At 31.3% G+C, this 26,938-nt stretch overlaps 1 protein-coding gene across 3 annotated transcripts in view; it reads left to right on the top strand.

Moving 5' to 3' along the window:
• CENPK (centromere protein K) overlaps positions 1-25,897 on the top strand; it is a 36,877-nt gene extending 10,980 nt beyond the window's left edge. For 2 of the 3 annotated variants that reach the window (XM_006186083.3, XM_032473126.1), the window contains exons 4-10: positions 1,170-1,242; positions 4,996-5,042; positions 13,005-13,087; positions 13,183-13,281; positions 13,988-14,114; positions 16,767-16,820; positions 19,307-20,314. In XM_006186083.3, the coding sequence (XP_006186145.1) occupies positions 1,170-1,242; positions 4,996-5,042; positions 13,005-13,087; positions 13,183-13,281; positions 13,988-14,114; positions 16,767-16,820; positions 19,307-19,465 (642 nt within the window). In that variant the 3' untranslated portion in view covers positions 19,466-20,314. Of the gene's footprint in view, positions 1-1,169; positions 1,243-4,995; positions 5,043-13,004; positions 13,088-13,182; positions 13,282-13,987; positions 14,115-16,766; positions 16,821-19,306; positions 20,315-25,539 lie in introns of those variants that run through there. The other variant, XM_032473129.1, reaches the window with a different exon arrangement.
• The last annotated feature ends 1,041 nt before the right edge of the window (positions 25,898-26,938 follow it).

Below are 26,938 nucleotides of genomic sequence, written 5' to 3'. Positions count from 1 at the left end.
CAGTTTTTTAATAGGTTAAAAAATAAGTACCAGTAATTTTATATATTTCATTCTAATATATTCAGGAAAAGTGATGTAGATTCCTTTTCGTTGTGATAGTTTTGCCTAGTTTAAATACTGCTTTTTAAGAATTTTTTCTAGTAATAATAAACATTTATAAATCACTTTATAGTTCACAAAAAACTTTTTTACATTCTTATTTAATTATCTATAAGAAAATAATATTAAACTCTGTTTTGTAAAAATTTTAATGCATGGAAATGCATTTTTATATAATTAAACCTTTCAAAGAGACTAGGTTTTTTTCCTCTGACTGTTCAACAGACAGTATTATGATCGGGAGCAGGGTCTTAGAACTCTGTATCATAAAAATTGGTTAAAGAAAGACAGGACTTGGTGTCCTTTTAGTGTCCTTTTACAGGAATATTTACTGCATTTCTGAAATGTGAATTTTTGATCTGTTTTGCTACCTATAAGAATTATATAGAAGAGATAAATGTTCTGAAATTTAACTTTAAGCATACATAGATTTTAATTTCATGGTCTAATCGGACAACAGATATATCACATAGGTTTGTAATGATCAAAATTATAGTGATTAGAACTACCTAATATCAAAAAATTTATCATAATTTATCTTTGACTAAAGGGGTACACCAATTAACAAATTATTGTGCTGTAAAACTGGTTTTTATATGTGACTTGTGGAACCAGTCTCATTTTATAATTGTCTCTATGTATGTGTTTAAATTTATTTTTAGCTACTCAGATTAATATATTTGCAAGTTTTCTGAAAATGCATAGAGAGGAAAAAGAGCATCTTCAAACCAAATTTGTCTAAAAAACATTGGCAAGAAATAACATATTTTTAAAGAATATTAACATAGGGAATAAACTTAATGTACTCAGGTTCTTTAAGGTTGAATGGTGAAGTTAGAATTGATCGTTTTTAATACTGTATCACTAGCATAATGGCAGTTGATGAGCTATAATTAGTGTAGTTTAAAGCAAAAATTCTGTTTGGAGTGATACTTTTTAATAGTTTAGATGGCTGTTATATTAGCCATATGTGTTAGGAACTTGTATTAAAGAATTAAGACTCTACACTTTCATCTATGAATACATACAAGAAGTGACTGTTTTATTCCCTTGTTTGTTTTGTTTCATAGCTGTCATTATTAATTATGCAAGTGAAATGTTTGACTTCTGAACTCAGTCAATGGCGGAAAGAAACTCCTGAAAGTAAGATTCTTATTTTTAGGTTTATATTTTTGTGAACAAATTAATGGTGAATTAATTTAATGGTCACAAGAATTCAAGATCCATTTAGCTTTCTTGAAATTACCTAAATTCCATTGATATTAGGATGTCACCTTAATTTTCTTTTCTTACATATATTATTTTATGCTTATTTTATTATTATAGATGAATGTATCTGTCTCACATTAGAGTATAGTAATCTTGATTATGGAGACTTTACTAATAGCCATCATTGTTTTATATGCTCCAGTAGAAACTGTAAATTGTTTCTTAATGAATGAAACTTACCTAGTGGAAGAGAGAAATTCTTTTAGATGCTTATTTACATAAGGGCCACATAGATTTTATGTTGCCTTTTGACTTGTCCAACTGAGGCCAACTATATTTTTGCTTTTAGTGGAGAAAAAAAAGATGACTTAAAAATTTGTAGTTATAATAATAGAAGATATTTTTGTCTTATGAAAGCCTACATTTCTCTGTTGCATTTTTACATCTGTATTTGATCTTCTGTATAGATTGCACCCTTTTTATTTTTTTGTATGTCTCCCTTCTTTCTCCTGTCCCCTGTCTCCTTTCCTTTAGTTCCCCCTACTTCCTTTCTTAGTTTCTTTTGTAGGCTTATCTTTCTCTATTCCAGTTATTGGAATTCTTTTCTCCTCATTCTCTTCCTAGACAATTTTATCTGCATTCTTTTCTTCAATTACTATATTCATGCCAATGTCCACCACTGTTCTATGTCTTCACTACCATCTAGTAATCTTTTTAATTTTAGCACTTCTGCTAGGTACCTATATACAATTGTGATTTTAATTTACATTCAACTGTGTATCATATTGCCTCCTCTAGCATTATATTGACCATCTCAGTGACTACTCATACTCTGTTGTTAAAATGTTGGTGTTTTCCAAATGACTACATTCAGCTTTTTTCACTTCTTTCTTTTTATGCTCTTTCAGGATTATATTTTCTGCTTCTATTTTTATGTGTTATATTTGTATTAGACTTCTATATTAGCTTGCTAGGGCTGCCATAACAAAGTAGCATGGACTGGGTTGCTTAAACAACAGAAATTTATTTTCCCATTATTGTGGAGGCTAGAAGTCCAGGATTAAGGTGCTTGCAGGGATGATTTCTTCTGAGGCTTCTCCCTGTGTCTTAACAGGGTCACCTGTCTGTGTTCTAATCTCTTTGTATAAGAACACCAGTCATAACTGAGTAGGGCTTACCATGATGACCTCATTTTAACTTAATTACCTCTTTAAAGATCTAGCTCCAAATACATTCACATTTTGAGGTATTGGGGATTAGGATTTCAAATTATGCATTTAGACAGGGTGGGAAAGGGTGGAGGAATGGGGAAAGGACGTAGAATTGTAACAACTCTCAAGTCTATATATCCAAATCAAACTTCTTTGTAACATCACACTTTACATATCCCTCTACCTTCTAGATATCCTTTCCGAATTATTCTACAGATGCCTCAGATTCATGAATTGATCTCCATTCCTTGACCCACTGAATGGGATCTATTTGATCAGCCATGATTTTAAAAGTCCTTCTAGATACTTCTAGATTTTTCGTATTTCACATATAGTCTGTAAATACTGAGCCCTACTGCCACAGATTTACTTTAGGCCTTTATCACCAATCCACTACTTTATTATAATAAACTTTTTATCTCTTGATCAGGTTTTTTTTTAGTTCTAGAAATGTTTAAACTTAAAAGTTGAAGGTCCAACTTCATTCTTTCGCGTATGTATTACCTAGTTTTCCCAGTAGTTTTGTTGAGAAAACTGTTCTTTCCCGCATTGAATTGTCTTAGCACTCTTGTCAAAAATCAATTGATCACACAGTAAGAATTATTATTTCTGGGCTCTCTATTCTTTTCCATTGGTCTGTATATGTATGTCTCTATGCCAGTAGCACATTGCTTTCATTACTATGTCTTTTCAGTAAGTTTTGAAATAGGAAATATGAGACCTTCAACTTTGTTCTTTTAGGAAGGATTTCTCTATTTCTACAAAAAAAATAATTGGGATTTTGATAGGAATTTTACTGACTCTGTATATTGCTTTGGTGTTGACATCCTAATATTAAATATTAAGTCTTATAATCCTTGAACACATGATTTTTTTTTCTATTTGTTGGTGTGTCTTTAATTTGTTTTGTCAGCATTGTGTAGTTTTCAGTACACAAGTTTTTTGCCTCCTGAGTTAAATTTGTTCTTAAGTACTTTATTCTTTTGAATGCTGTATGTCAGAAAATTTTAAATTTTTATTTTTCTAACTATCATCACCCCTTACATACACACATTGTACTGGTAACACTGAACACATTGATCTGTTGGTCAAATACCTACTGTGCTTAGGGTTGCGAGTCCCATAGGCTACCATACTGGAAAGACTTCTAAAATCTTTATATTCTTAGAGCCTGCCATATTGTACTGGTTGAAATGATTGAATGAATATTGAAATGCTACTTTTGGCCACACTGGCCAAGAGGGAGATTTTTAAGCTTTATGTTCTTAGTATCCTTTTCATTGTATAGCCTTCCTGGGGCTGCCTATAATTAATTCAAATATAGGGCCTATGAAGCACATAGCTTTTTCCTGTTAAAAGATCCTCTAGAATAGCAGATAGCTTAGAAAGTTTTTAGTAACATATCATTTGTGAAATTTTCAATAGCACTTTATTAGGAAAGGTAAACTTTTTTAAGTTTAAGGGTTGAACTTTTCCAAGTGTAAGGGTTTGATTTTGCTACCAGAATTACAATGAACTCTTAGTTTATGCTCGTAAGACTGGCAAAAATTTTAGAAGTCTTTATAGTATCTTATTTATTGCTCCTAGGAAATTTTAAAACAAGAATCCAGCATCCTGTTTTAAAATTCAAAATACACATTTTAATCTATGAAATTTCATTTCTGGGAATCTGTCCCACAGAAATGAAAGCACCAGTATTAAAGACACAAATAAGAGAATGCTTCCTGCATTATTGTTTTTTGTTGCTAAAAATTAGACACAAAGTCATAGCTCAGTCAACAGCAGAATTACGTAATACATTATGGTATATTCACTCTGTGGAATATAATGCAGCATAAAAAAGTATGAATTAGGTGGAGTGTATAGCTAAGTGGTAGAGTGCCTGCTTAGCATGTGTGAGGTCCTGGGTTCAATCCCCAGTACCTCCATTTAAATAAATAAATAAATAAACCTAATTACCTCCCCTTAAAAATTTTTTTGTTTTAATTTATGAATTAGACTTATACCAAATGAACAGAAAGGATTCCCATGGGGAGTTTTGTTGAATGACAATACAAATAATGTGTATGATATGATCCTATTCTTAAAACCAGCAATAACCCTCATATGTATATGTACAAATATATATATACAAATATATATGTATGCATAGAATCATATGACCACAGAAAACTATTTAAGCAACATGCTATAGATTATTAATTTTTTTTGAGGGATAGGGAAAACAAAATGAGAAAATAAAAAGGCACTAAAAACAAAATGCATAAATGTCACATTAAAATTATATTTAAGTTGGCTATATGTGTAAAGATGTTAAATAAAACTAATTTCATAGAAACTGTACACATTTTATTAAATGTTCTATAATATATAAATGGAAAGAAAAGGGGGTATCTTTGAAACTACAGAATCAAATTCTTGGTTTTTGAGAGTTAACTAAGCATATGTATAATTTTATTTCATTTTGTTCCTGTAGTGATTCCACTGAAGGAAGAAGTTCTGGTGGCATTAGGAAAAGAAGAGGTAAGTCACTTAATGAATTTATAGTAATCCCAAATAATTTGTAAGTAGAAATGTTTTGGATAAGTTCATGCTGTGACAAGTAAGATAAAACCATTTTAAAATCGTATTTTTTATTGAACAGAATATTTTTAAAAATTTGGATTTTGAATTTAATATGTAAATTTTACTCTTGTGTTCAATTTTCAGCTGATTAAACTCTTCATAATAAAAGCAAAAAGGTTAAACATAGCTAATGTTCATACATATATCTGTCCTTCTCAAAAGTTAACATAAATGTTGATAAAGACATGTTTTTAAAGTGTAAGGTTTTTAGACCAAAGTGTAGGAGGGAAGATAGAAACAGAAGAATTTTAAAGAAGGTTATAGAGCATGGAAATAGTATCTGTGTGCCTGAAAAAGAAATGGGGATGATAAGAGAGATTATCTACCCTACAGAACTGAAGAAAGTCTTTGGATTTGAAAGAACTTGGTACTTCAAAATTCAGTGTTTAAGTGTGAAACTAAAAACAAGGAGATTTCTTTAAAGTAAGAACAGACTATTAGACCCTGTCTCCCTTTCTCTTTCCCTGTCTCTTTTGTGATCAAGCAGCTAACTTTTACCCACAAGCCTGAAAACTGGAAGTGTATGGTATGGAGACATTAAAGTATTGAGAATCTGGACTCAGTGATACCAGGTTGGGTGTTTAGTAGATGTGGTGTGAGGTCAAAAATCAGAAGGTTCAAGTCAACATTTTTATACTTGTATTGTGGAAGTACCAACTCTTGATCTGTCTCTTGAGGCCCTGCAGTCCGGTATAAAAGAAGCCTCAGACTGGAGGTAAAATAATCTTCTCTGAAAAATCTAAATGGCTCAGGGAAAAAAGTCTATAAGTATTAATATATGGGGGTTCCCAGTGAAAAGCAAGGCGGCTATACATCAGAAGCCTCACTCATAAACAGAGTATGTTTTTTGAGTTTTAAATGTGAATGGCCAACTTTTATTCAACTTAGTATTGGACTTCCTAGCCATAGCAATCAGACAAGAAAAAGAAATAAAAGGAATCCAAACTGGAAAGGAGGAAGTAAAAGTGTTTTCAGATGACGTGATAGCATACATAGAAAATCTGAAAGTCATTACCGGAAAACTACTGGAGCTCATCAGTGAATTTAGTGAATTTATGGGTTACAAAATTAATATACAGAAATCTGTTGCATTTCTATACATTAACAATTAACTATCAGAAAGAGATATTATGGGAACAATCCCATTTATCATTTATCATCACATCAAAAAGAAAATACCTAGGAATAAACCTACCTAAGGAAGTAGAAGACCTATACTTGGAAAACTGTGACAGTGATGAAAGAAATTGAAGACACAAGCAGATGGAAAGGTATACTATGTTCTTGGATTGAAAGAATTAATATTGTTAAAATGACCATACTGTCCATGGCACTCTGCAGATTCAGTGTAATCCCTATCGAAATACTAATGGCATTTTTTTCACAGAACTAGAACAAATAATTTTTAAATTTGTAGGGAAACACAAAAGACCCTGAATAGCCAAAATAATATTGAAAAAGAAGAACAGTGCTTGAGATATTACACTCACTGACTTCAGATTATACTGCAAAGCTACAACAACCAAAACACTATGGTGCTGGCACAAAAACAGACACATAGATCAATGGAACAGAATAGACAGTCCAGAAATAAAACTACAGACTTATGGTCAATTAATCTACAACAAAGGAGACAAGAATATACAATGGAGGAAAGAGTCTCTTCAATAAGTGGTGCTAGGAAAACTGGACAGCTACATGTGAAATAATGAAATTGGCACATTCACTAATACTATGTATATAAATAAACTCAGAATAGATTAAAGACCTAAATATAAGATTTGAAACCATAAAATTCCTAGGGGAAAGCATAAGCAGAACACTCTTTGACTTAAATCATAGCAATATTGTTTTGTATCTGTCTCCTAGAGTAAATGAAATAAAAGCAATAATAAACAAATGGGACAATACCAAACTAAAAAGTGTTTGCACAGTGAAGAAGACTATCAACAAACAATAAGACCACCTATTGAATGGAAGAGGATGTTTGCAAAGGATATATCTGATAAGGTGTTAATATCCAAAATATACAAAGAACTCATACAACTCAACATCAAAAAAATAAACAAACCAATTAAAAAAAGAGTGGAAGATCTGAATAAACATTTTTCCAAGGAAGACATTCAGATTATCAACAGGCACGTGAAAAGATGCTCAACATCACTAATCATCAGGGAAATGCAAATCAAAAACCACAATGAGGTATCACCTCACATCTATCAGAATGGCTGTCATTGAAAAGAATACAAATAACAAGAGAGGATGTGGAGAAAAGGGAACCCTTGTATACCATTGATGGGAATGTAAATTGGTGCAGCCACTATGGAAAATGGTATGGAGGTTTCTCAAAAAACTAAAAATAGAACTACCATATGACCCAGCAATTCCACTCCTGGGTATTTATCTGAAAAAAGGAAAACACTAATTTGAAAAGATATTTGCACACCAATGTTCATAGCAGCATTATTTACAACTGGCAAGATAGGGAAGTATCCTAAGTGTCAATCAACAGATATGGATAAAGAAGAGGTCACGTGTGTGTGTGTGCGCGCACGCGTGCGCGCACACACACACAATGGAATACTACTCAGCCATAAAAAAGAATGAAAATTTTGCCATTTGTAGTGACATGGATGGACTTAGAGGGTATTATGCTAGTGAAATTAGTCAGATGGGGAAAGACAAATACAACATATCATATGTGGAATCTAAAAAAATATGACAAACTAGTGAATATGACAAAAAAGAAGCAGACTCACAGATATAGAGAACAAACTAGTAGTTACTAGTAGGGAGAGGGAAGAGTGAAGGCAGGGTATAGGAATAGGGGTTTAAGAGGTACAAACTATTATGTATAAAGTAAGGATATATTGTACAGCATAGGAGAGATAGCCAATATTTTATAATAACTATAAATGGAATATATCCTTTAAAAATTGTGAATCACAGTGGGGAGGGTATAGCTCAAGTGCTAGAGTGCATGCTTAGCATGCATGAGGTCTTGTGTTCAATCCCCAGTACCTCCTCTAAGAATAAATAAATAAACCTAATTATCTCTCCCTGCAAAGAAAAATTGTAAATCACTATATACCTGTAACTTATATAATATTGTACATCAACTATACTTCAGTTAAAAAGAAAGGCCAGCCAGTGATTATTGACATTTGTGAAATACCTCCAAATACAAAGGCAGAAATCCAGAATAACTGACAAAGATGAATCATAAGGAAATAGAGACAATTCAGGGAACAAAGAGAACTTAGTAAAATAACATCTTCAGAGAGATAAAAAAATTTGTTTAGTCCACTAAATAACAGAATGTAAATTTTAAAAAGGGACAATTTTACACCCCCTAGGATGACTATCATCAAAAGACAGATAATAATAAGTGTTGGTGAAGTTCCAGAGAAATTAGAGCACTTACACACTGCTGGTGAGATTGTGAAATGGTGCAGCCACTTTTGATGACAGTCTGCTAGTTCCTCAAAAGGTGATAGAAATATTCTTTGAACCAGCAGTTTCTCTCCTAGGTATATACCGAAGAGAAATGAAAATATGTGTGTCCGCACAAAAACTTACCCATGAATGTTTATAGCAGAATTTTTCTTAATGGCCAAAAAGAGGAAACAACCCAATGTTGATCAGCTGGTGGAAGGATAAATAAAATGTGATATATCTGTACAATGGCATATTTGTCAATAAAAAGAAATAAAGTATTGATATAAGGGCATATATACTGATATGGATGTACTTTGAAAACATTATGCTTAATTAAAGAAGCCATTCAGGAAGGATCACGTATGATTCCATTTATATGAAAATTCTATAGAGACAGAAAATAGATGTTACTTGTTGATTAAGGCTGGATATTTGGAGAGGAAACAGGGAGTGTCTGCTAGATATTAATGGCTACTGCTAACAAGTGTCCCTGTGAGATGATAAAAATGTTCTAAAATTGGTTATGCTGATGTTTGCACAACTCTATGAATATACTAAAATTACACACTTTAAATGGGTGAATAGTATGGTATGTGATTTATATCTCAATAAAGCTGTTACTGTCAATCAGAGGTGAAGTAAGAGCCCTTCTGTTTTCTTTTTTTTAATGGAGGTACTAGGGATTGAACCCAGGACCTTGTGCTACTAAGCATGTGCTGTACCACTGAGCTACTTCCCTTCCCCGTTTTCATTTTAACTATTACAGATAAAAATAACAAAGGAGTCAGATATTTAGCTTGTCTCTCATTATTTTGCATTTTCTTGTGCATCCAGTGAGCCAACTTTCAGAGAATTGTTTCTATTATTTTTAACTTTCAGTGATAATTTCTTCCTGCAGTAACTGACCTTAGTGCAGCTGATGCCTTAGATCTTTCTTGCACACTTCTTTTTATTCTCTTAATGGTGTCTTTTGAAGGGTTTAAATTCCTAATTTGATTAACCCAACTTAATTAAGTTTTTTTTTAAAGATTTATACTCAAATATAAAAATATTTGCTCAACTTGCAGTCAGAGATTTTCCTGCATTTTTTTTCTTTTTTTAAGAAATTTTAAAGTTTTACATTTAGTATTTGGATCTGTGACCAATTTTGAAATAACGTTTATATGTGGAATGAGTTATTGATAAAAGTTCTTTTTTTTCATATGCATACTAATTGTTCCCGCACAAACTGTTGAAAAATTGTTTTCTTTCTTTTGAATTTTCTTTGCACATGCATTGAAAATTAATTGACCATATACATGTGGATCTATTTCTAGACTCTCCATTTTTCTTCCATTCTGTGCTGTGGATGTTTATCTTCCTTTGTTCTGTGCTTCTGTCTTTAGGTCAAATACCATATTGTTTTGTTTACTGAAGATTTGTAATGTCTTGAAATTAAATAGTATGAGTTCTAACTTTGTTGTTCTTTACCAAAATTGTTTAGTATTTTCATATAAATTAGAGTTGGCTTGTCTATCCCATAAGTAAGCTAACTGAAATTTTGACTGCGATTGCCTTGAATCTGTAGTTCTAATCGAGGAGAAGTGACATCTGCTACATACTGAGTTCAGTTCAAATCCATGAGTATGGTCTCTGTATTTATTAAGGTCTACATTTATTTGGTATTTTGAAAGTTTATCTCACCAATGTTTTGTAATTCACTGTATCAACAGACTAAAAAAGAAAAAAGCATTTGATGATTTCAATGAATTAAAAAAAAAATGACAAAACTCAATATTCATGATTTTAAAAAAGACTATAAATTATAATGGAAGTGTGCAGGTCTTGTACATGTTTTAACAAATTCATCCATTTAGTATTTCATATTTTTATGTTATTAAAATTGTATTCCTTTTTAAAATTTCAATTTCCAATTATTTATTGCTAGTATGTACAAATACAATTAATATTTATATATTAATCTTGTCTCTAGTGTTCATGATAAAGCCCTTTTTCTAATAGCTTTTTTGTAGATTCTGTAGGATTTTCTATATTAGCTAGTCATATCATTTGCAGTCAAGGCAGTTTTATTTATTCTTTTCCATCTGGATGCTTTTTATGCCTTTTTTTTTTTTTTGGCTTTTTGTACTGTCCTAGAATATTTAGTAATATACTGAATTCAAGTGGGCAGAATGGACATTTTTGCCTTATTCCTAATCTTAGTAGATAGCATTTGCTCTTTCACCATTAAGTGTATGTTAGCAGTAAATTTTTCATAGATACCATTAATAAAATTGAGAAAATTACCTCCTGTTATAATTTATGAAGTCTTTTAAAAATCATGCATTAATATTGAATTTTGTCTTTATTTTTTCTGAATTTATTGAGAAGATGTTTTTTCTTTTTCAGTTTGTTAATATAGTAAATTTCATTGATAAATATTTAAAAACTGACTTCAGCTGTTTAAGTTTATTCCTAAGGATAGACTCCACTTTGCTGTAATGTATTAATCTTTTAAATTTATGGTTGAACTTAATTTGCTAAAATTTTTTAAAGATTTTTGTATCTATTTTTTGAGAGATACTGGTCTGTGGTTTTCTTTTCTTGTAACATCTTTGTATCAGGGTAATACAAGGCTAATAGAATGATTTCAGAACTAATCTCTCTTCAAAAGAATTTGTATAAAATTAGTATTACTTACTCCTTAAATGTTTGTCAGAATTTATAGGTGAAGCTGTCTGAGTCTGGAATTTTATGTGTGTGAAAATGTTAAACTATAATTTCAGTTTCTTTATGGCTAGTCAGGTTTTCTGTTTTTCCCTGAGCTTTGGTAGTTTGTGACTTTCAAAGAGTTTGCTCATCTATGTATCAAATTTATTGACATAAAATTATTCATAGCGTCACTCCATTACCATTTTAATGTTTGTAGTAATGCCAGTTTTCCCACTCCTGATGTTGGTAATTTATGTCCTTTTTTCTCCTTTAATTAGTTTGGGTAATTTTATTGACCTCAGCGAATCAGCTTTGGGTTTCATTGCTTTTTTCCTATTTTTGTTTTCTATTTCATTGATTCAACTTTTTATCATTTTTTTCTTCAGCTTATTTTTTATTTTATTTGCTCTTTTTCTAGTTTCTTATGGTGGAAGCTGAGGTCATTAAATGACAGCTTTTTTCTAGTATGAGCTTTTAGTAGTGTAAATTCTCATCTGAGTACCTCTTTTGCTTCATCCCAGAAATTTTAATTTTATTTTTATTTTCAGAAGTGCATAATAATTTTTTATTTTCCTACTGATTACTTCTTTCATCCATGGATTATTTAGAAGTGTGTTTTCATTATCCAAATATTTGCAGATTTTTCCAGGTATCTTTCTATTATTGATTTTTTAAAATTACATTATTGGATCATATTTAATGTAATATCAACATGGCTGCATTAAAATTACATGATTTTTCTTTCCTATTTGTCCTACCTTTTCTCTGTTCCTGTTTGCCTGTCTTCTTACTTTCTTGGATTGTGTATTTTTAAAAATAAGCACATTATTTACATTATTAGCTTATTAGTTATATCTCTTTTTTCATAGTGACTCTAAGGTTTATAATATACAGCCTTATATTACCACTGATTTAGATTTATAAAAAGCTAATGGAAACCCTTAAACATCAGGAGAATGGAACTAGCTAATGTATTCTAGAAACTAAAGGATTCTTAAAATCTAGAGCTTATTGTTAACCCCCTATAGCCACACAGCCTTCTTTTGTGTTCCTCAGATACCTTCAGCATACTCCTGCCTCAGGGCCTTTATACTTACAGTTCCCTTTGCCTAGGACATTCTTTTGCTAGATAGTGACATAGGTTACATTTGCCTTCTCTCTCTGCTACTAAACTGTTAACTGATTAGAGAGGTCTTTTCATATCATCCTACCTAAAAAAGCCATCCCTGCTCCTCATTTCTATACTCTTGTTTTGACTTATTTTTACTTCATGGTACTTATCCCTCCCTGGACTTACAAATTTGTTTGTCTGGATTCCTCTCTTTGTTCTGTTCACCATTACATCCCTGACTCCTTCAACGATGCCTGGTGGTCAAAAACTGATCAATAAATGTTGACTAAGTGATATTAATTTGTGTCTCTTTTGTATAGTCTCCTTAGAAAAAAGACCTCATCTTCCTTTTTACTCAAAATTCACCACTAAATTGCCTTTCAGTATGAAATTAAAATTTATTGCTCAAACTCCTTATATTTTTTAATTTAACAGTGAAATATTACAAAGAACTTAGTACCTGCTGTGTATTTCCCTTTCAAAGACTTTCTCCTGGGCTTTTTTGCTATTGATTTCTGAATATATATTCTAGACCAATATGTAAATTTCACCATCGTTCAGAAATATAATTTTTTATAGGATTAAAGACTAAGCAATTAATTTTAATTATTTCATTCTAGTTCCAAAAATTGAGAGGTGACCTTGAATTGGTACTATCTACTATTCAGTCAAGGAATGAAAAGTTAAAGGAAGATTTGGAAAGGTATATTTAAAAGTACCGTTAATCATTGATACATATTGACTTGGTATTAATATTTTATTTGACTATTGTTTATTTTGTTTTTCCATGTTTTAAAGGGAGCAAAAATGGTTGGATGAACAGCAACAGATACTGGAATCTCTTAGTGTACTACACAATGAATTGAAACATCCGGTTGTGACATTTTCTGAATCAAGGTATTGATTTTGTGTTCTAGGTTTTTAAATTAGGAGAAATTATTTCCTTTTTAAAGTTACATGAAATATGTAGATGAAAAAAAAGGTAAATTTTACCAGAAATTGTGAGTCTTACTCTAACTTTTGCTAATTGTTAGATTATGTAATCTTTTAATAATTCTTTGAGTAATTTGAATTTTAGTTTTCCTACACATGAAGTAGAGAATATTTCTCTCAAAAAAATGATGTAAATGAACTTATTTACAAACTGGAAATAGACTCATAGACATAGAAAACAAACTATGATTATTACCAGAAGGGAAAGGGAAGGAAAGGAGGGATAAATTAGGAGTTTGGGATTAACATATACACAGTACTATATATCAAATAGGTAAACAATAGGACCCACTGTATAGCACAGGGAACTGTATATTCAATATCTTGTAATAACCTATAATGGAAAAGAATCTGAAAAAATATATATATACGTGTAACTGAATCACCTTGCTGTACACCTGAAATTAACATAACATTGTAAGTCAACTATACTGCAATTAAAAAAAAGCCAGTTATTTGATTTGAAAGTTTTGGGGAAAAAACTGAAGTTTGAAAAAATATTTTGAAGTTTTAAAAAAATTTTTTGATCAACTTTATGAGTAACCAGTTGCATATACTTTTGTATTTTATCAGTGAAATATTTCTCTTAATTTATTTTGAAATCTGTTAGAATCTTTAATCAGCTGAAAACTAAAATGCGTGACATAAAGGAATATAAGGAAAAAATCTTAGTTACCTTGGGCGAGTTTCTAGAAGACCATTTTCCTCTGCCTGATAGAAATGTTAAAAAGAAAAAGGTAAGTTTCAAAGAAGACATTAATGTAGATATTCTTATATGAAATTGTTTCAGATAGGTTCAAGTATAAATTTTCTGATATATTTTTGTACATTATACATTTCAAAGATATATACACATGGATACATGTACAGAAATATTCAATGTACAGAAATATTCAATCATCAATCGCATTATTGTATTTGTTGAAAAATTAGAAGCAACCTAGTTACTCAATAAAATAGGACTAAATACTTTTTTTACATTGTATCCATATGATGGGAAAAATGCAGCTTTTAAAAATAAGGTATTGAGCACTATCAAAGGAGTTTATAAAATGCTCACAGATTATTGTTAGATGGGAAAAACTCAGATGATTGAATTGTATGAGTCTAATTTGTACCAAAAAATGTAATAATGCTTGTGTCTGGGGCTAGAATTGTAGGTGAGATTTGTTTTTGTTTTCATTTTTACTTATGTTCCAAATTTTCCATAAAAAACATGTAACTTTTAAAATCAGAAGGTATCTGTTAATTAGGGTAAGTTACTAGCTATTTTAATAGTAGTTATGATGGAATAAACCTTTTCCACAAAAGCAAATAGATATTTCATTGAGTTTCAGAAGATTGGGAACAACACTTTAATTCCTTTTTTAAAAACAGTAAATGCACAACATTGTAAACTGCTTATACTTCAATTAAAATAAGTAATTAATTAAAAAATAAAACCAGTATATGGTATAAATAAATGGAACTTGTAGAAATGGAATAGACACAAAGGATATCTTTGGCATATTTTTTAAAAATCTCAAGACTTGGTGGGGGATTTCTCCATTCTTCTGGGATGGAATGTTCTCTGTAGACGTCTGAGGGCAGCCTGTAGATGTCTTGTTGCTTCTGACTATATGCCTGAAGAGTTCTTTATCTTTGAACTTCAGTAACTTAACAGGGATATGTCACAGTGTTGATCATTCAATATCAGTTTTGCTTTGAAGATGACACTGTTTCCAGGGGCAGATTTAGAAATCATTTCATGGAAATTATATTTTATTATATCATATTCTTATGTTGAAACATTTTTTCTTTGTCTGCTTTCATTATATTTTTCCTCTGGATTTTCTTGGATTGTCTCAAAGCTTTATATTTTCATTTGTGCCTAGCTGCTTCTTATTTCTTTATCAGTTCTATAATTGTGTTTACTTTCATTACTAGTGAATGATATGCTGCTTTTTGCCATTTTTTCATTTAGTATGGTATTAGGGGACAGATTTTGAGATCCAGCTTTACTGTCTTTACTCAGGAATCGCAGTTTTGTTTTTTTTTTTCTTTTGTTTTGTTTTTTTAACTATTTCTTTAATGTGTTTGTATTTCCATAAGACCTGATAAGGACTCCATGGCAGTCTTTGACTTTTGTCAGGAAAGTACTAGATGTCCCCATACTTGGAGACTTTGCAGTTAATTGAATAATTGTCTGAACTTAAAAGTTAATGATTAGGTTTATTATTATCCTGGGAGATTTCTAGCAGTTTCCCTTAGAAACTTGTCCTAGTGAACATTTTCAACAGTAATTTGGATAAAGAGGTAGAAGACATGGTCATTAAAGTTTACAAATGATGTGAAACTAAGAGGACTAGATAGTAAAGTTATTGGATGACAGAATTAAAGACTGTTTTTCAACTGGCCAAAATAAAAGAGGATGGCCCAAATAAAATTGGATGATACTTAGTGGAGAATAGAATATCTTTCTTGGGTTTAAAATGTTCAGTAATGAAGGAGACATATCTTAGCTAAATATAATGAAAGAGACTTCAGCATTTTAGCTGATGGTGTTCTTAGATAAAGGTCGGCAGGGTGAAATAGATGTCCAGAAGCTAATGCAATCTCAAACTTAATGAATAGAATTCCAACATCTACAGGTATGGAAATGAGTCTTTTCTTTTCATCTTTGATTTTCAAATCATACCTATACCATTGTGGAGACTGGATGTTTTTAAAAAGGCAAATGAGAGCACATTCAGAGAACAACCATGATATTGAGGAGCTGCAAGTCTATGAAAAATAATTGAAGAAACTCCTGAAGACTAATATGGAGAAGACATGGAGTTCATAATAGCTGTCCTCAAATATTTGAGGAACTCTTGGATAGAACTGGAATGAGATTTATTCTCTGTCATTCCAAGGAAAAAATAACTACTGAGTTGAGTTAACATTAGGAACTGTCAAAAACTATAGAAAGATGAACAAGCCTCCCTGGGAAGCAAGTTTCCTGTCCTGAAGCTATGTAAATTTAGCCTGGAATGTCATTTGATTGAGATATTTTGATTCAGAGGGTTCAAACAGTTTCTTTCAGGTGTGTTATAATACTTATAATATAATTTATCCATTATATGTTTATAGATAGACAGCCTGAATTGTGTCTTCTGGTAATTGCAAAAGATTTCCTTGTCTTAGAGGTTGTTTCAACTATATTTTTATGAACCTTACTATTTAGTATAAGCAGGTTGCTTTTTTCAGAATTCTTAAATCATATAATTATAAATGTCTGGTTTTAATATAACTTGTATCATTGTGATTGAGAAATATTAATTTAAAATTTTTTAAATGAATACAGTCTAGTATTCTGCCATTGGCTGAATCAAAATGTTAATTCTTTGTTATTCATACTTCTCTCAAAGAAAAACATTCAAGAGTCAACTGCACAGCTGATAACACTGCATGAAATTTTGGAGGTAAGCGTTTTGTGTGGTTGTTTTGTCTTTAAGATGTCTCTTAATTAGTGATTTGTGAGCAGTTATATGTAGGCTTGAAAATGAAAAAATGTGGCTTTAGTTCTTAAGGTATACACCAATTTTTATTAAATATGTGTATATTTATTTGTCTTTAGAGTAAAATTAGTTTCTATTTTCTATAAAATACTAGAAAGAATATTATTTTTTAAAAGAAGATGAAATTGACTCTTGCCCTTAATCATATTATCAAGATTATTACTTTAAGAACATTTTAATAATGTTATTTATTATCTACACAGTGAAGCCCTATGGTTTTACATTGATGTAATCTTTAGTTGGCAACTCTGTATTCTATCTAAAATACATAAGTTAATTTAAGGATTCTTTCCACAAAGTTGCAGACATTTGTGCACAAGTTTTCCATAAATTAACACCACCTCCTTTTTTTCATAATGTTAGGACTGAGTAATTCCAATTTCTACTTCACATTTACTTTTTTTACCAATATCTTGGACCTTTTTAAAAAAAAGTTTTGAACTTCAGCCAAATTATTAAATATATTAAATATTTTAGAATATCTTGATATGACAATCTATTGCAAATTAGACAGACAGGAAGGTAAATAGTCTGTGAAGAGCTATTTAATGACTATTGTAGCTTTTAAAAATCACTGGTAAGTTTAGAAGAAAGTAGTTTTAGAAAACTTGTTTTATTATAACTAAATTGGATGCCAAAGTTTCTAGTTTTTCCAGCTAAGTGGTTTTGATGCTTCAGGATATCTTAATATAAAATATTATTGCTTTGAAAGCAGAATGCAAATATTTATTAGATTTGTGGTTAGAATCTTTTAACATATTTCTATTTGCTCCATTTTATACTGAAACTAAAAATACTACTATTTCTCATGGATGACTTAACTTTTTAATAAAGATTGTCATATATGTGGCAAATATTGACAGTTATTAACTGGAAAGTACATGTGTGATTTTTCAGTAGTGTACTATGGGATACTATATAAAACTTAGAAACCACTTTTGTCTCTAAGGATTATATTATCAATGATAGAAGGAAAAATTTAAACTGCAGTCAGTGAAGAATGAAACAATATACATGTTCATCTTAAAGTAGAATTTTTAGCATTTTATTGTTTCTGGCATCTACTAGAATTTTGATTAAAATAATTGAAGATAGACATGAAAAGTAAGAAAGATTTTAAATTGTGTTAAAATAATCAATTGCTCTAAAATAGGACTAATATTTAATTCTCTTATTGCCATACCTAATAGAAATGAGACCAAAAGCTTTTTTTATCCAGGATGTGGTAGTTGAAATAGCTAAAGTTAATGACAGATGAAATTTTATTTCAAGAATTGAGATATTGATATTATTATGAAATGTCATTGAGATGAGAGCTTTATAGTTGGTTTACCATTTAATTTTCTGTGGCATTTTATATTTGTATAAATTGTACTTTTCCTTTTCTGTGTTTCTTAAAATAATATCTTTAAGTTAAAGCTTTGGCCTGGCAATACAGAGATACAGAGTCTAATCCATAATCTGCTATTAATTATGTGCCCTTGGAGGAATCTTTTAACTCTTTTGAATTCTGGCTTTGTAAATTATGAAGGCACTGTGTGGGAACTGAAGAGGTAGAGTAATAATTGATATACATTTAGTATTTTTAAGTATGTTTCATAGAACGTCAGTGTCCAGAGAATTTAAATATGTCCTCTTGGAAAAACTTCTATAATGCCAGTGGATCTGAGAAAGACGGGTGATTCTCAGTGCACATTAGCAATCTTTCCTCAGCTTGTTTAACCACAGAACCCTGTTTCTCAAGACTAAGAGAATTCTCATGGAGACCAATTCCATGGAATGCCCTTTGGGAAGTGTTAGTCTTATATAATTTATACAAATACTCAAAACTTCTCAGTTTGTGGTTATAACCCCTCAGTATCCTCAGTGAAAAAATCAAATATTTAAGATGAATTTGAAGGAAATGATGATGATAGAATTATTGTTTTGAGGATTTATGGGATGAATCAGTGGTTTTTTTTGATGTGAGAGGTGGGGGGAAGGGTTGGTGATTTCTTTCCCCCAAACATTAAGACATGCATGCTGTGTTTTTGAACTCTATGTGTATTTTGTTGAGTATTTAATTTTTAATATTTATTTTTAAGAAATTGTTATAACCAAAATTCTAACATAAACATAAACATAACATAAAGAGAAGTGGGAAAATTGTAAATGCCTTTTAACCAGTTTTTAGGAAATGTTTTTAAAAGTTAAGATGCAGAGGTTCATTTTAAAGCTTTTTCTATTTACTAATATTTGCAATTAAAAAATCAATAATTGAGTATATAGAAATGATAAAAAATTCAAAGAGAAAAGAGACCAACATTCTTTGGTAAAAAACTTAATGTTTTATTATGGCTATATCAATTTTTTCCCAAGTAAGGTATATTTTGAATGATATTTTTTCCTAGATTCTTTTAAATAGATTATTTGATGTTCCACATGACCCGTATGTCAAAATTAGTGGTTCTTTTTGGCCACCTTATATTGAGCTGCTCCTGCGTAATGGAATTGCCTTGAGACACCCAGAAGATCCAACCCGAATAAGATTAGAAGCCTTCCATCAGTAAAAGGATGGTCTTTTTTCACAGTACTTAAAGAATCTTGTCATTCAAGGATAATGGAAACACTGAGGGCTACTTGGAGAAAGAACATTATTTGCAAATCAAATGATATGGTTTTGAAATTTTAACCATGTAAATGTCATTACATATTTTTTAAAAAATCAAAAAGTGAAGAGCAAATTATGAAATTCAAAATAAACTGAAACATGAACCAAAAAAATAAAAACCATTATTTGCAAATCAAAGCACATAGGCCATCTTCCTTTTATGCTTAAAATAACACATGCTGCCGTCTACTATTCATTTAAAAATGGTCCTTTCACATTCAGTCAGTGCTTTGGTGTTTTCAACTGGATGGACAAGAATGCAAGTAAAAAATACTCTAGAATTAATCATTATAAAACTTTAAGTGTACTTCTATGGAAAATTCTTTGTTAATTTATAATATTGTTAATGTAACATTACTCTTTTGAAATTCATGAATTTCTTTTACACATTTTGATTTCCATTTGGTGCTTACGTCCTTTAAATTTAGAATTATAATGGAAAGTCCACTTAACTTGCAAGATGTTCAAAAATTGACTTAGTGTCTCACATAGAAGGGAGTATAATTTAGAATTATTTAGTAAATCTGTTCCATGTATCCTGCCATATTTCTTGACTTGTTAAAAATTGGAATATAAAAGAACTAATGGATAAAGGTAGCATGAAAACTATATTTTAATGTGTATTATATTACAGGTGATACTATGTATTAAACCATTCTTGATTCTGTTAATTGTTTCTAACAAAATTGTGTTCATAAAATTTTGTTAATCCTCTGTGACTGTTCTGGAAATAAAATTCTCATTTTAAAATCTCTATCTTTTTTGGTGATGTGGCTTGATATTTTAGTAGATTAAACAGACTTTTTCATAGGTTGATGAATGAAGATATTCTAGAACTACATACAAGCTAAACTAGAGAATTCCAAACCCTTTTTGTACTAATAATTTTCTAAGAGGATTTAGTACATACTTTTGTATTTGAAATGCTTTCTACTGTAGTATATTATCCACATTTCTTGCTTACCTTCAATACTTCATCTTTTCCAAAGTAAACAAATACTATTCCAAGTATACCATGTCCCTTTTTTAGAAAATACAAATACTGTTCAATATTTTAGAAAATGTAAGTTTTTTTATGGGAAGATGACACATAAAATCAGCTTCCTGGAATACTCCAGTTGGGAGTCAAAGGAATGAGCAACTTTATTCCTTGAAGCTGCCGCAGAAGGGAGAAGTCTGACGTGAATTCTACAGAGCAGGTAGTACTGTTGTCCATGAACTTCTCTGTGTTGCAGATTACAGAAATAAATAGGTAAAGGCAAAAAACAACTTGATGACTTACTCAGCAAGTCTTTATTTCAAATAAATTTATTGGTTAGGATCTTTTTACTACAGAATTTCTATAAAAGTTTAAAGAAAACTACGATGATTGCATCCTACTTCTTAATTTGTTAACCCAGGCTTCTTATGTAACAAGATTTTTTGTCCATTTTTGATCTCAATCATAAACAAATTAAATTGTAGTAGAATTAGTCTTAACTTGTATTCCATCTAAGCTTAGAGCCCTTGAAGCTTTTGTGGCTTTGAGTTTGTTGGAGAAAATGTTTCAAGTTCTGAGGACCTATATGTAGGAGCCATCAATACTGATGGCAGAAACATTAAGAGTGTAATAAAGGAGTATTACAAGTAACTCTGTGCCCACAAATTTTATAACTTGGATGAAATGGGCTAATTCTTTGAAAGACAGAATCTACCAAAACTCACACAAGGAAAGATAACTACTCTCCAAAAACTTTTATCTGTTGAAGAAATTGAATGAATAATAAGCTGCCACAACAGATAACATCAGGCCCAGATGGTTTCCCTGGTGAATTTTACCAAACATTCAAGAAGAAAATAATGCCAATTCTGTATAACCTCTTCCAAAAAATAGAAGAAAACTCATTCTGTGAAACCAGCATTACCCTAATACCAAAATCAGACAAAGACATTTTAAAAAAGGAAAGCTACAGACAAATATCTTTCATGAACATAGATTAAAAAATCCTCAACAAAATAATCAAATTCAACAAAAAAATCAAATTTAATTCAACAAATAAAATTATGCACCATGGCCAAATGGTATTTATTCCAGTTATGCAAGACTGGTTCAGCATTCAAAAATCAATGAATTTAATCTATCACGTCATCAAACTAAAATAGAAAAATCATACCCATGGATTACAGAAAGGCTATTTGACAAAATATGATACCCATCCATGATGAAAACTCTTAGCAAGCTAAGAATAGAAAGGAACTTCCTTAGCTTGATAAAGAACATCTACAACCTTATGTTGTTATTAAAAAATTCTACAGAAAACTAAGAGCTAACATACTTAATGGAAACTAGATTCTTTCTCTCTAAGATTAGGAACAAGACAAGAATGTCTCTTCTCACTACAGCTAATCAACATTGTACTGGAATTTCTACCTAATGCAATAAGGCACAAAACATCCCAAGAATCAACAAAAAAATCTCTTAGAACTAAAGACCAATAGCAAGATTGCAGGATACAAAGTTAACATAAGAAAGTCAGTTGTTATCTATATACCTGAAACTCAAAACATTATTACATTAGAGTAAAAAATATGTACAAGATTTACATGAGGAAACCTACCAAAGTTATAAAAGAAATCAAAGAAGATCTAAATAAATGGAAAGATATTCCATGTTTATGGATAGTAAAACTCCATATTGTTAAGTCTTATTTCTTTCCAAATTGATTTATAGGTTTAATGCAACCCCAATCAAAATACCAGCAAGCTACTTTGTGGAAATCAACAAATTAATTTTAACTATATGGAAAGGCAAAAGACTCAATAGCTGCCACAATATTAAAGAAGAAGAACAAAGTGGAAGGATTGACAGCAACCTTAAGACTCAGTATAAAGCTACAGTAACCAAGACTGTGATATTGGTGAAAAAGCAGATCACTGGAACAGAATATAGAGCTCAGAATTATACCATACACATATGGTCAGCTGATCTCTGATAAAGAAGCAAAGGCAATCCAGTGGAGAAAGCTTACACTTTTTCAACAGATGGTGCTAGAACAACAATACCTTGACATGCAAAAATGAAAAAAAGAAAGAAAAAAATAGACACTAACATACTGACATTACATCTTTAAAAGTTTATTTTATTTTCATTTTTTTGGTGGGGAAGGGAATTAATTTATTTATCTTAATGTAGGTACTGGGGATTGAACCCAGGACCTTGTGCATGCTAAGCAGGTACTCTACCACTGAGCATACTCTCCCTTTCTGACATTACATCTTTAACAAAAATTAACTCAAAATGGATCAGAGACATAAATGTAAAATGCACAACTATAAAACTTCTAGAAAATAACATAAGAGAAAATATAGTTTGACCTTGTGTTTGGTGAAGACTTTTTTAGATAAAACCCCAAAAGCACAATCCATGAAAGAAAAAAATTGATAAATTGGACTTTATTAAAATTAAAAACTAATGATCTGTTAAAGGCACTGTTACAATGGAAAAACTAAGCCACAGGTTGGGAGAAAATATTTGTAAAACATGTATCTGAAAAAGATAACATAGAACACATCAAAATATACAAAGAACTCTTAAAACTCAACAGTAAGATAACAGAAATCCCAATTAACATGCACAAAATGTCTAAACAGACAACTCACCAAACAAAATGTACAGATGGCAAATAAGCAGATGCAATGATCTCCACATTCATAGAAATGTAAATTAAACAACAGTGAGATACCACTACACACCTATTATAATGGCCAAAATCCGAAACATTGACAACATCAAATGCTGACAAGGATGTGGAGCAACAGGAATGCTCATGTATTGCTGGTGGGAATGCAAAATGATACAGCACTTTGGAAAACAATTTCGCAGTTTCTTCCAGTACTAAGCATACTTTTTCTATACAGCCCACCAATTATGCTCCTTGATATTTACCCAAATGAGTTGAAAACTTATGTCCATACAAAATCCTGCACACAAATGTGTGTAGCAAGCTTTTTTCCTAATTGCCAAAGGCTGGAAGCAACCCAAATGTTCTTTAATAAGTGAATGGATAAATATACATCCATAAAATGGAATATTATTCAATCATGAAAAGAAATGAGCTATTAAGCCACAAAAAGGCATGGAGGAAACTTAAATGCATATTCCTGAGTGAAAGAAGCCAATCTGAAAAGGCTACACATACTGTGTGATTCCAGCTGTATGACATTCTGGAAAAGGCAAAACTATGGAGACATTTTAAAGATCAATGGTTGCCAAAGGTGGCTTCAGGGGGTTGGCAGCAGGGAGGGCAGGGAGAGATTGAGTAAATAGATAAGAGTATTGTGAATATTTAGGGCAGTGAAACTATTCTTTATAATCCTGTAATGGTGAATACATAACACTATGCATTTGTCAAAACCCATAGAACTCTACAGTACAAAGAATGAATCCTAATGTAAACTATGGACTTTAGTTAATAGTAATGTATCAGTATTAGTTCATCAGTTGTAGCAAGTGTAAAACACAAATATAAGATGTTAATGATAGTGGAAACTGTGTGCAGGGGGAGAGATCCTAGTACTGAAAGTGTATGTGAGTTAATGTTTTAATGTGAAACACTTTATTATAGCACTGCAAATAACAGGAGTATCAACATTGTGCTGGGTTTCTCTGTACCAAGTCACACTGAGCAATGAGGTGGGTGCTACACATGCAATGGGTTTTGCCATAGCTAAGGAAGCCAGGACCAAAGAGTACTTAGCAACCTCTGTAGCAAGCAGCAAACAAGCCAGTCCTCCTTAGGGGGAGCAAATACTTAGGTTAGTCATGCTGTGGTTACCTTGACATATTTAGTTGTCTATGTGACTAGTTCCAGAAAGTGCTCAATATTAGAATATGGGTAAACCCTGTAGTTTTGCACTTAGCAAAAGCATGCAAGTATGCTCTTGGCCCAAGGAGGACTGCCTCTCCTAATATATATACCAACAGATGAGACCAAACATTTTAATTATATCAATGAGAATCCTCTTAACTCGCATACCAAAACCCAATTACCTTATGCAGGAGATATACCCAAAACAAAATTATTCAGAAAGGTTAAACATAAAAGGATAGAAAAAGCCTATAACGCAAATGGAAATTTTTTTGCCCACTTAAAAATTGGATTGCCTGTCATTGAGTTTTGAAAGCTTTTGTACATTCTGAATACAAGTCCTTTATCAGATATAGAATTTACAAATATTAGGTAGGATTTACAAATATTGGATAAGAAAAACCAATATTGGAAAAACTACTGAAATTTGAGTAGGGTCTACAATTTAGTTAATAGTATTGTACCAATGTTGGTTTACTGGATTTAATAGTTTTAATGCAGTTATGTAAGATGTTTATATTCGGGAAGCCACATGATGGACAAATGGAAACACTACTTTTGCAGCTTTAAAATTACGTTAAAATAAAAAGCTAAAAAAAAAGACTTCAAAGTGATACGATGAGTTCTCACATTAGTGTACTCTTTTAAGATTTGACATGCACAGGTAAAATTTCAAAGAGCAAAGATGAGAAATATATAGAAAGACTTAAGAACTAGGTATATTAGTGGATCAGAAATCAGAAAGAGAAAGTTGTGAGTGGAAGTGATGCCACAGTCATATATGCCTCTGGATTTAGAAGTACTTACTGTGAGAATTTGGTTCTTTCCTGGTAATGAATATTAAAACTTTTCCAGATGAGAAAGAGAAGTAGAATCAAGGTCACTGAAGCTAAGGGCTTGAGTGAGTCTTTTCACACCCAAAACCTTGTGAAAGGAGGTTTAAAACAAAAACAACTACTACTATGGCTTATAACATGCTGTGGTACTCACATCCTTGAGTAGCCCCACGTACACAGATTATGTCTGCATTAATCTCTGTGACCAATAGCATTGGTGAAAGTGACAGTGTGAAGCTTTGAAAGTAAGATCATAGAAGACATGGCCTCTTCCATCTTGATCTCACTAGGACTTTTGGCTCTGGGAGAAGCCTGACACCATGTCATGAGAACACTCGAACAGCTTGAGTTGATGGCCACATCAGGAGGAACTGAGATCTACCAACAGCCAGCAGCACTTGGTCAGCTGTGTGAGCGAGTCACCTTCAGCCTTCAGATAACTGTGGCCCGGACCAGAATCTTGACTGCAACCACATGGGAGACTGAGCCAGAACTGCCCAGCTAAGCTGTTTCTCGGTAAATGACGCACTGAAACTGTGAGAAAATAACTATTTGTTGTTTTAAGCCATTTACTTTTAGATTATCTTATTATATAGTCACATATAATTTTATCATGCGAATGTTAAAACATCCTAACTGGTTATGGGTTTGAGGATGGGATAGACTAAAGCAAGGAAAAGGAGTCAAAACATAGGGGGAGAAGGAGAATAAAAATGACAAACCATAACATAAAGCACAAAATACTTTTCCTAGGAAAATGATCACACAAATAGAAATGTTAAATAAGTAAAGAAAATTAATCAAAGATAGCCAAGGTGCAGCAGATTTTGTTTTTGCCTCTGCTTTTCCTGATTTCTAACAGAACTAAATTTTGTTTGGGTAATCCACTCTTCTCTACACAACCACGCATTTAACTAAACCAAACGTGGTTTGTGTGAATTCCCTTCTTAGTGATTTATTTAGGAATACATTTGCTGCAATATTGACTTAATATATATGTGTCTACTGAGGAACTTTAGGGGAAGACTTTTCTTACTGATTAAAATAATATATAGGAAGAGATGCCTTCTCTTATTCTAGTGGATGTAATTGGGACTGCATGGAACATCTGGAACTCTTTAACCATAAAGAGATTGCTATGGACAAATCTGGCATATTTAGTATGGCAGAGTCTCAAAAAAGAGAACAAATTCTGATAATGCTATTGAGCCAGGGAATTAATTGGCCCTAGAGCTACTGTACTGGGGAACATGATATACAAGATAATAAATTTTCCTTCTGGTTTAAGTCAGTTGTGACAGGTTTTTTATGTTACTTGAAACTGAAGACATTCAAGCTGGTAGCAATAGTCAATAAAATCATCAAGTGAAACTCTCACTTAGGATGAAATTATTTTATGAAATAGTCTGACAAAGACTTTAAAATGCATATTTTGGGGTTGTTGGAAAAATTAATTTCCTTTTAAAAAGGGGTAGGCACTGTAACACAAAAATAGGAACAAGTGAAGTAACATTTGGTTATGAAAAGGAATTAATTACAAATCCCATATCTGCTTAAATATAATAATTTAAATACAAATTTTACAAGTAGGATAAACTCTTGACTGGATAGTAAAAGACTCAGTTAAAGAATTAAAAGATAATTTGAAGAATTCACCCAGAAATATAAAGAGATAAAAATTATAAGAGC

This window comes from Camelus ferus, chromosome 3, assembly GCF_009834535.1.
Source record: "Camelus ferus isolate YT-003-E chromosome 3, BCGSAC_Cfer_1.0, whole genome shotgun sequence".
NCBI lineage: Eukaryota > Metazoa > Chordata > Mammalia > Artiodactyla > Camelidae > Camelus > Camelus ferus.
Note: the sequence above shows the minus strand (reverse complement) of the source record. Positions and strands in the feature narration are given on the sequence as shown.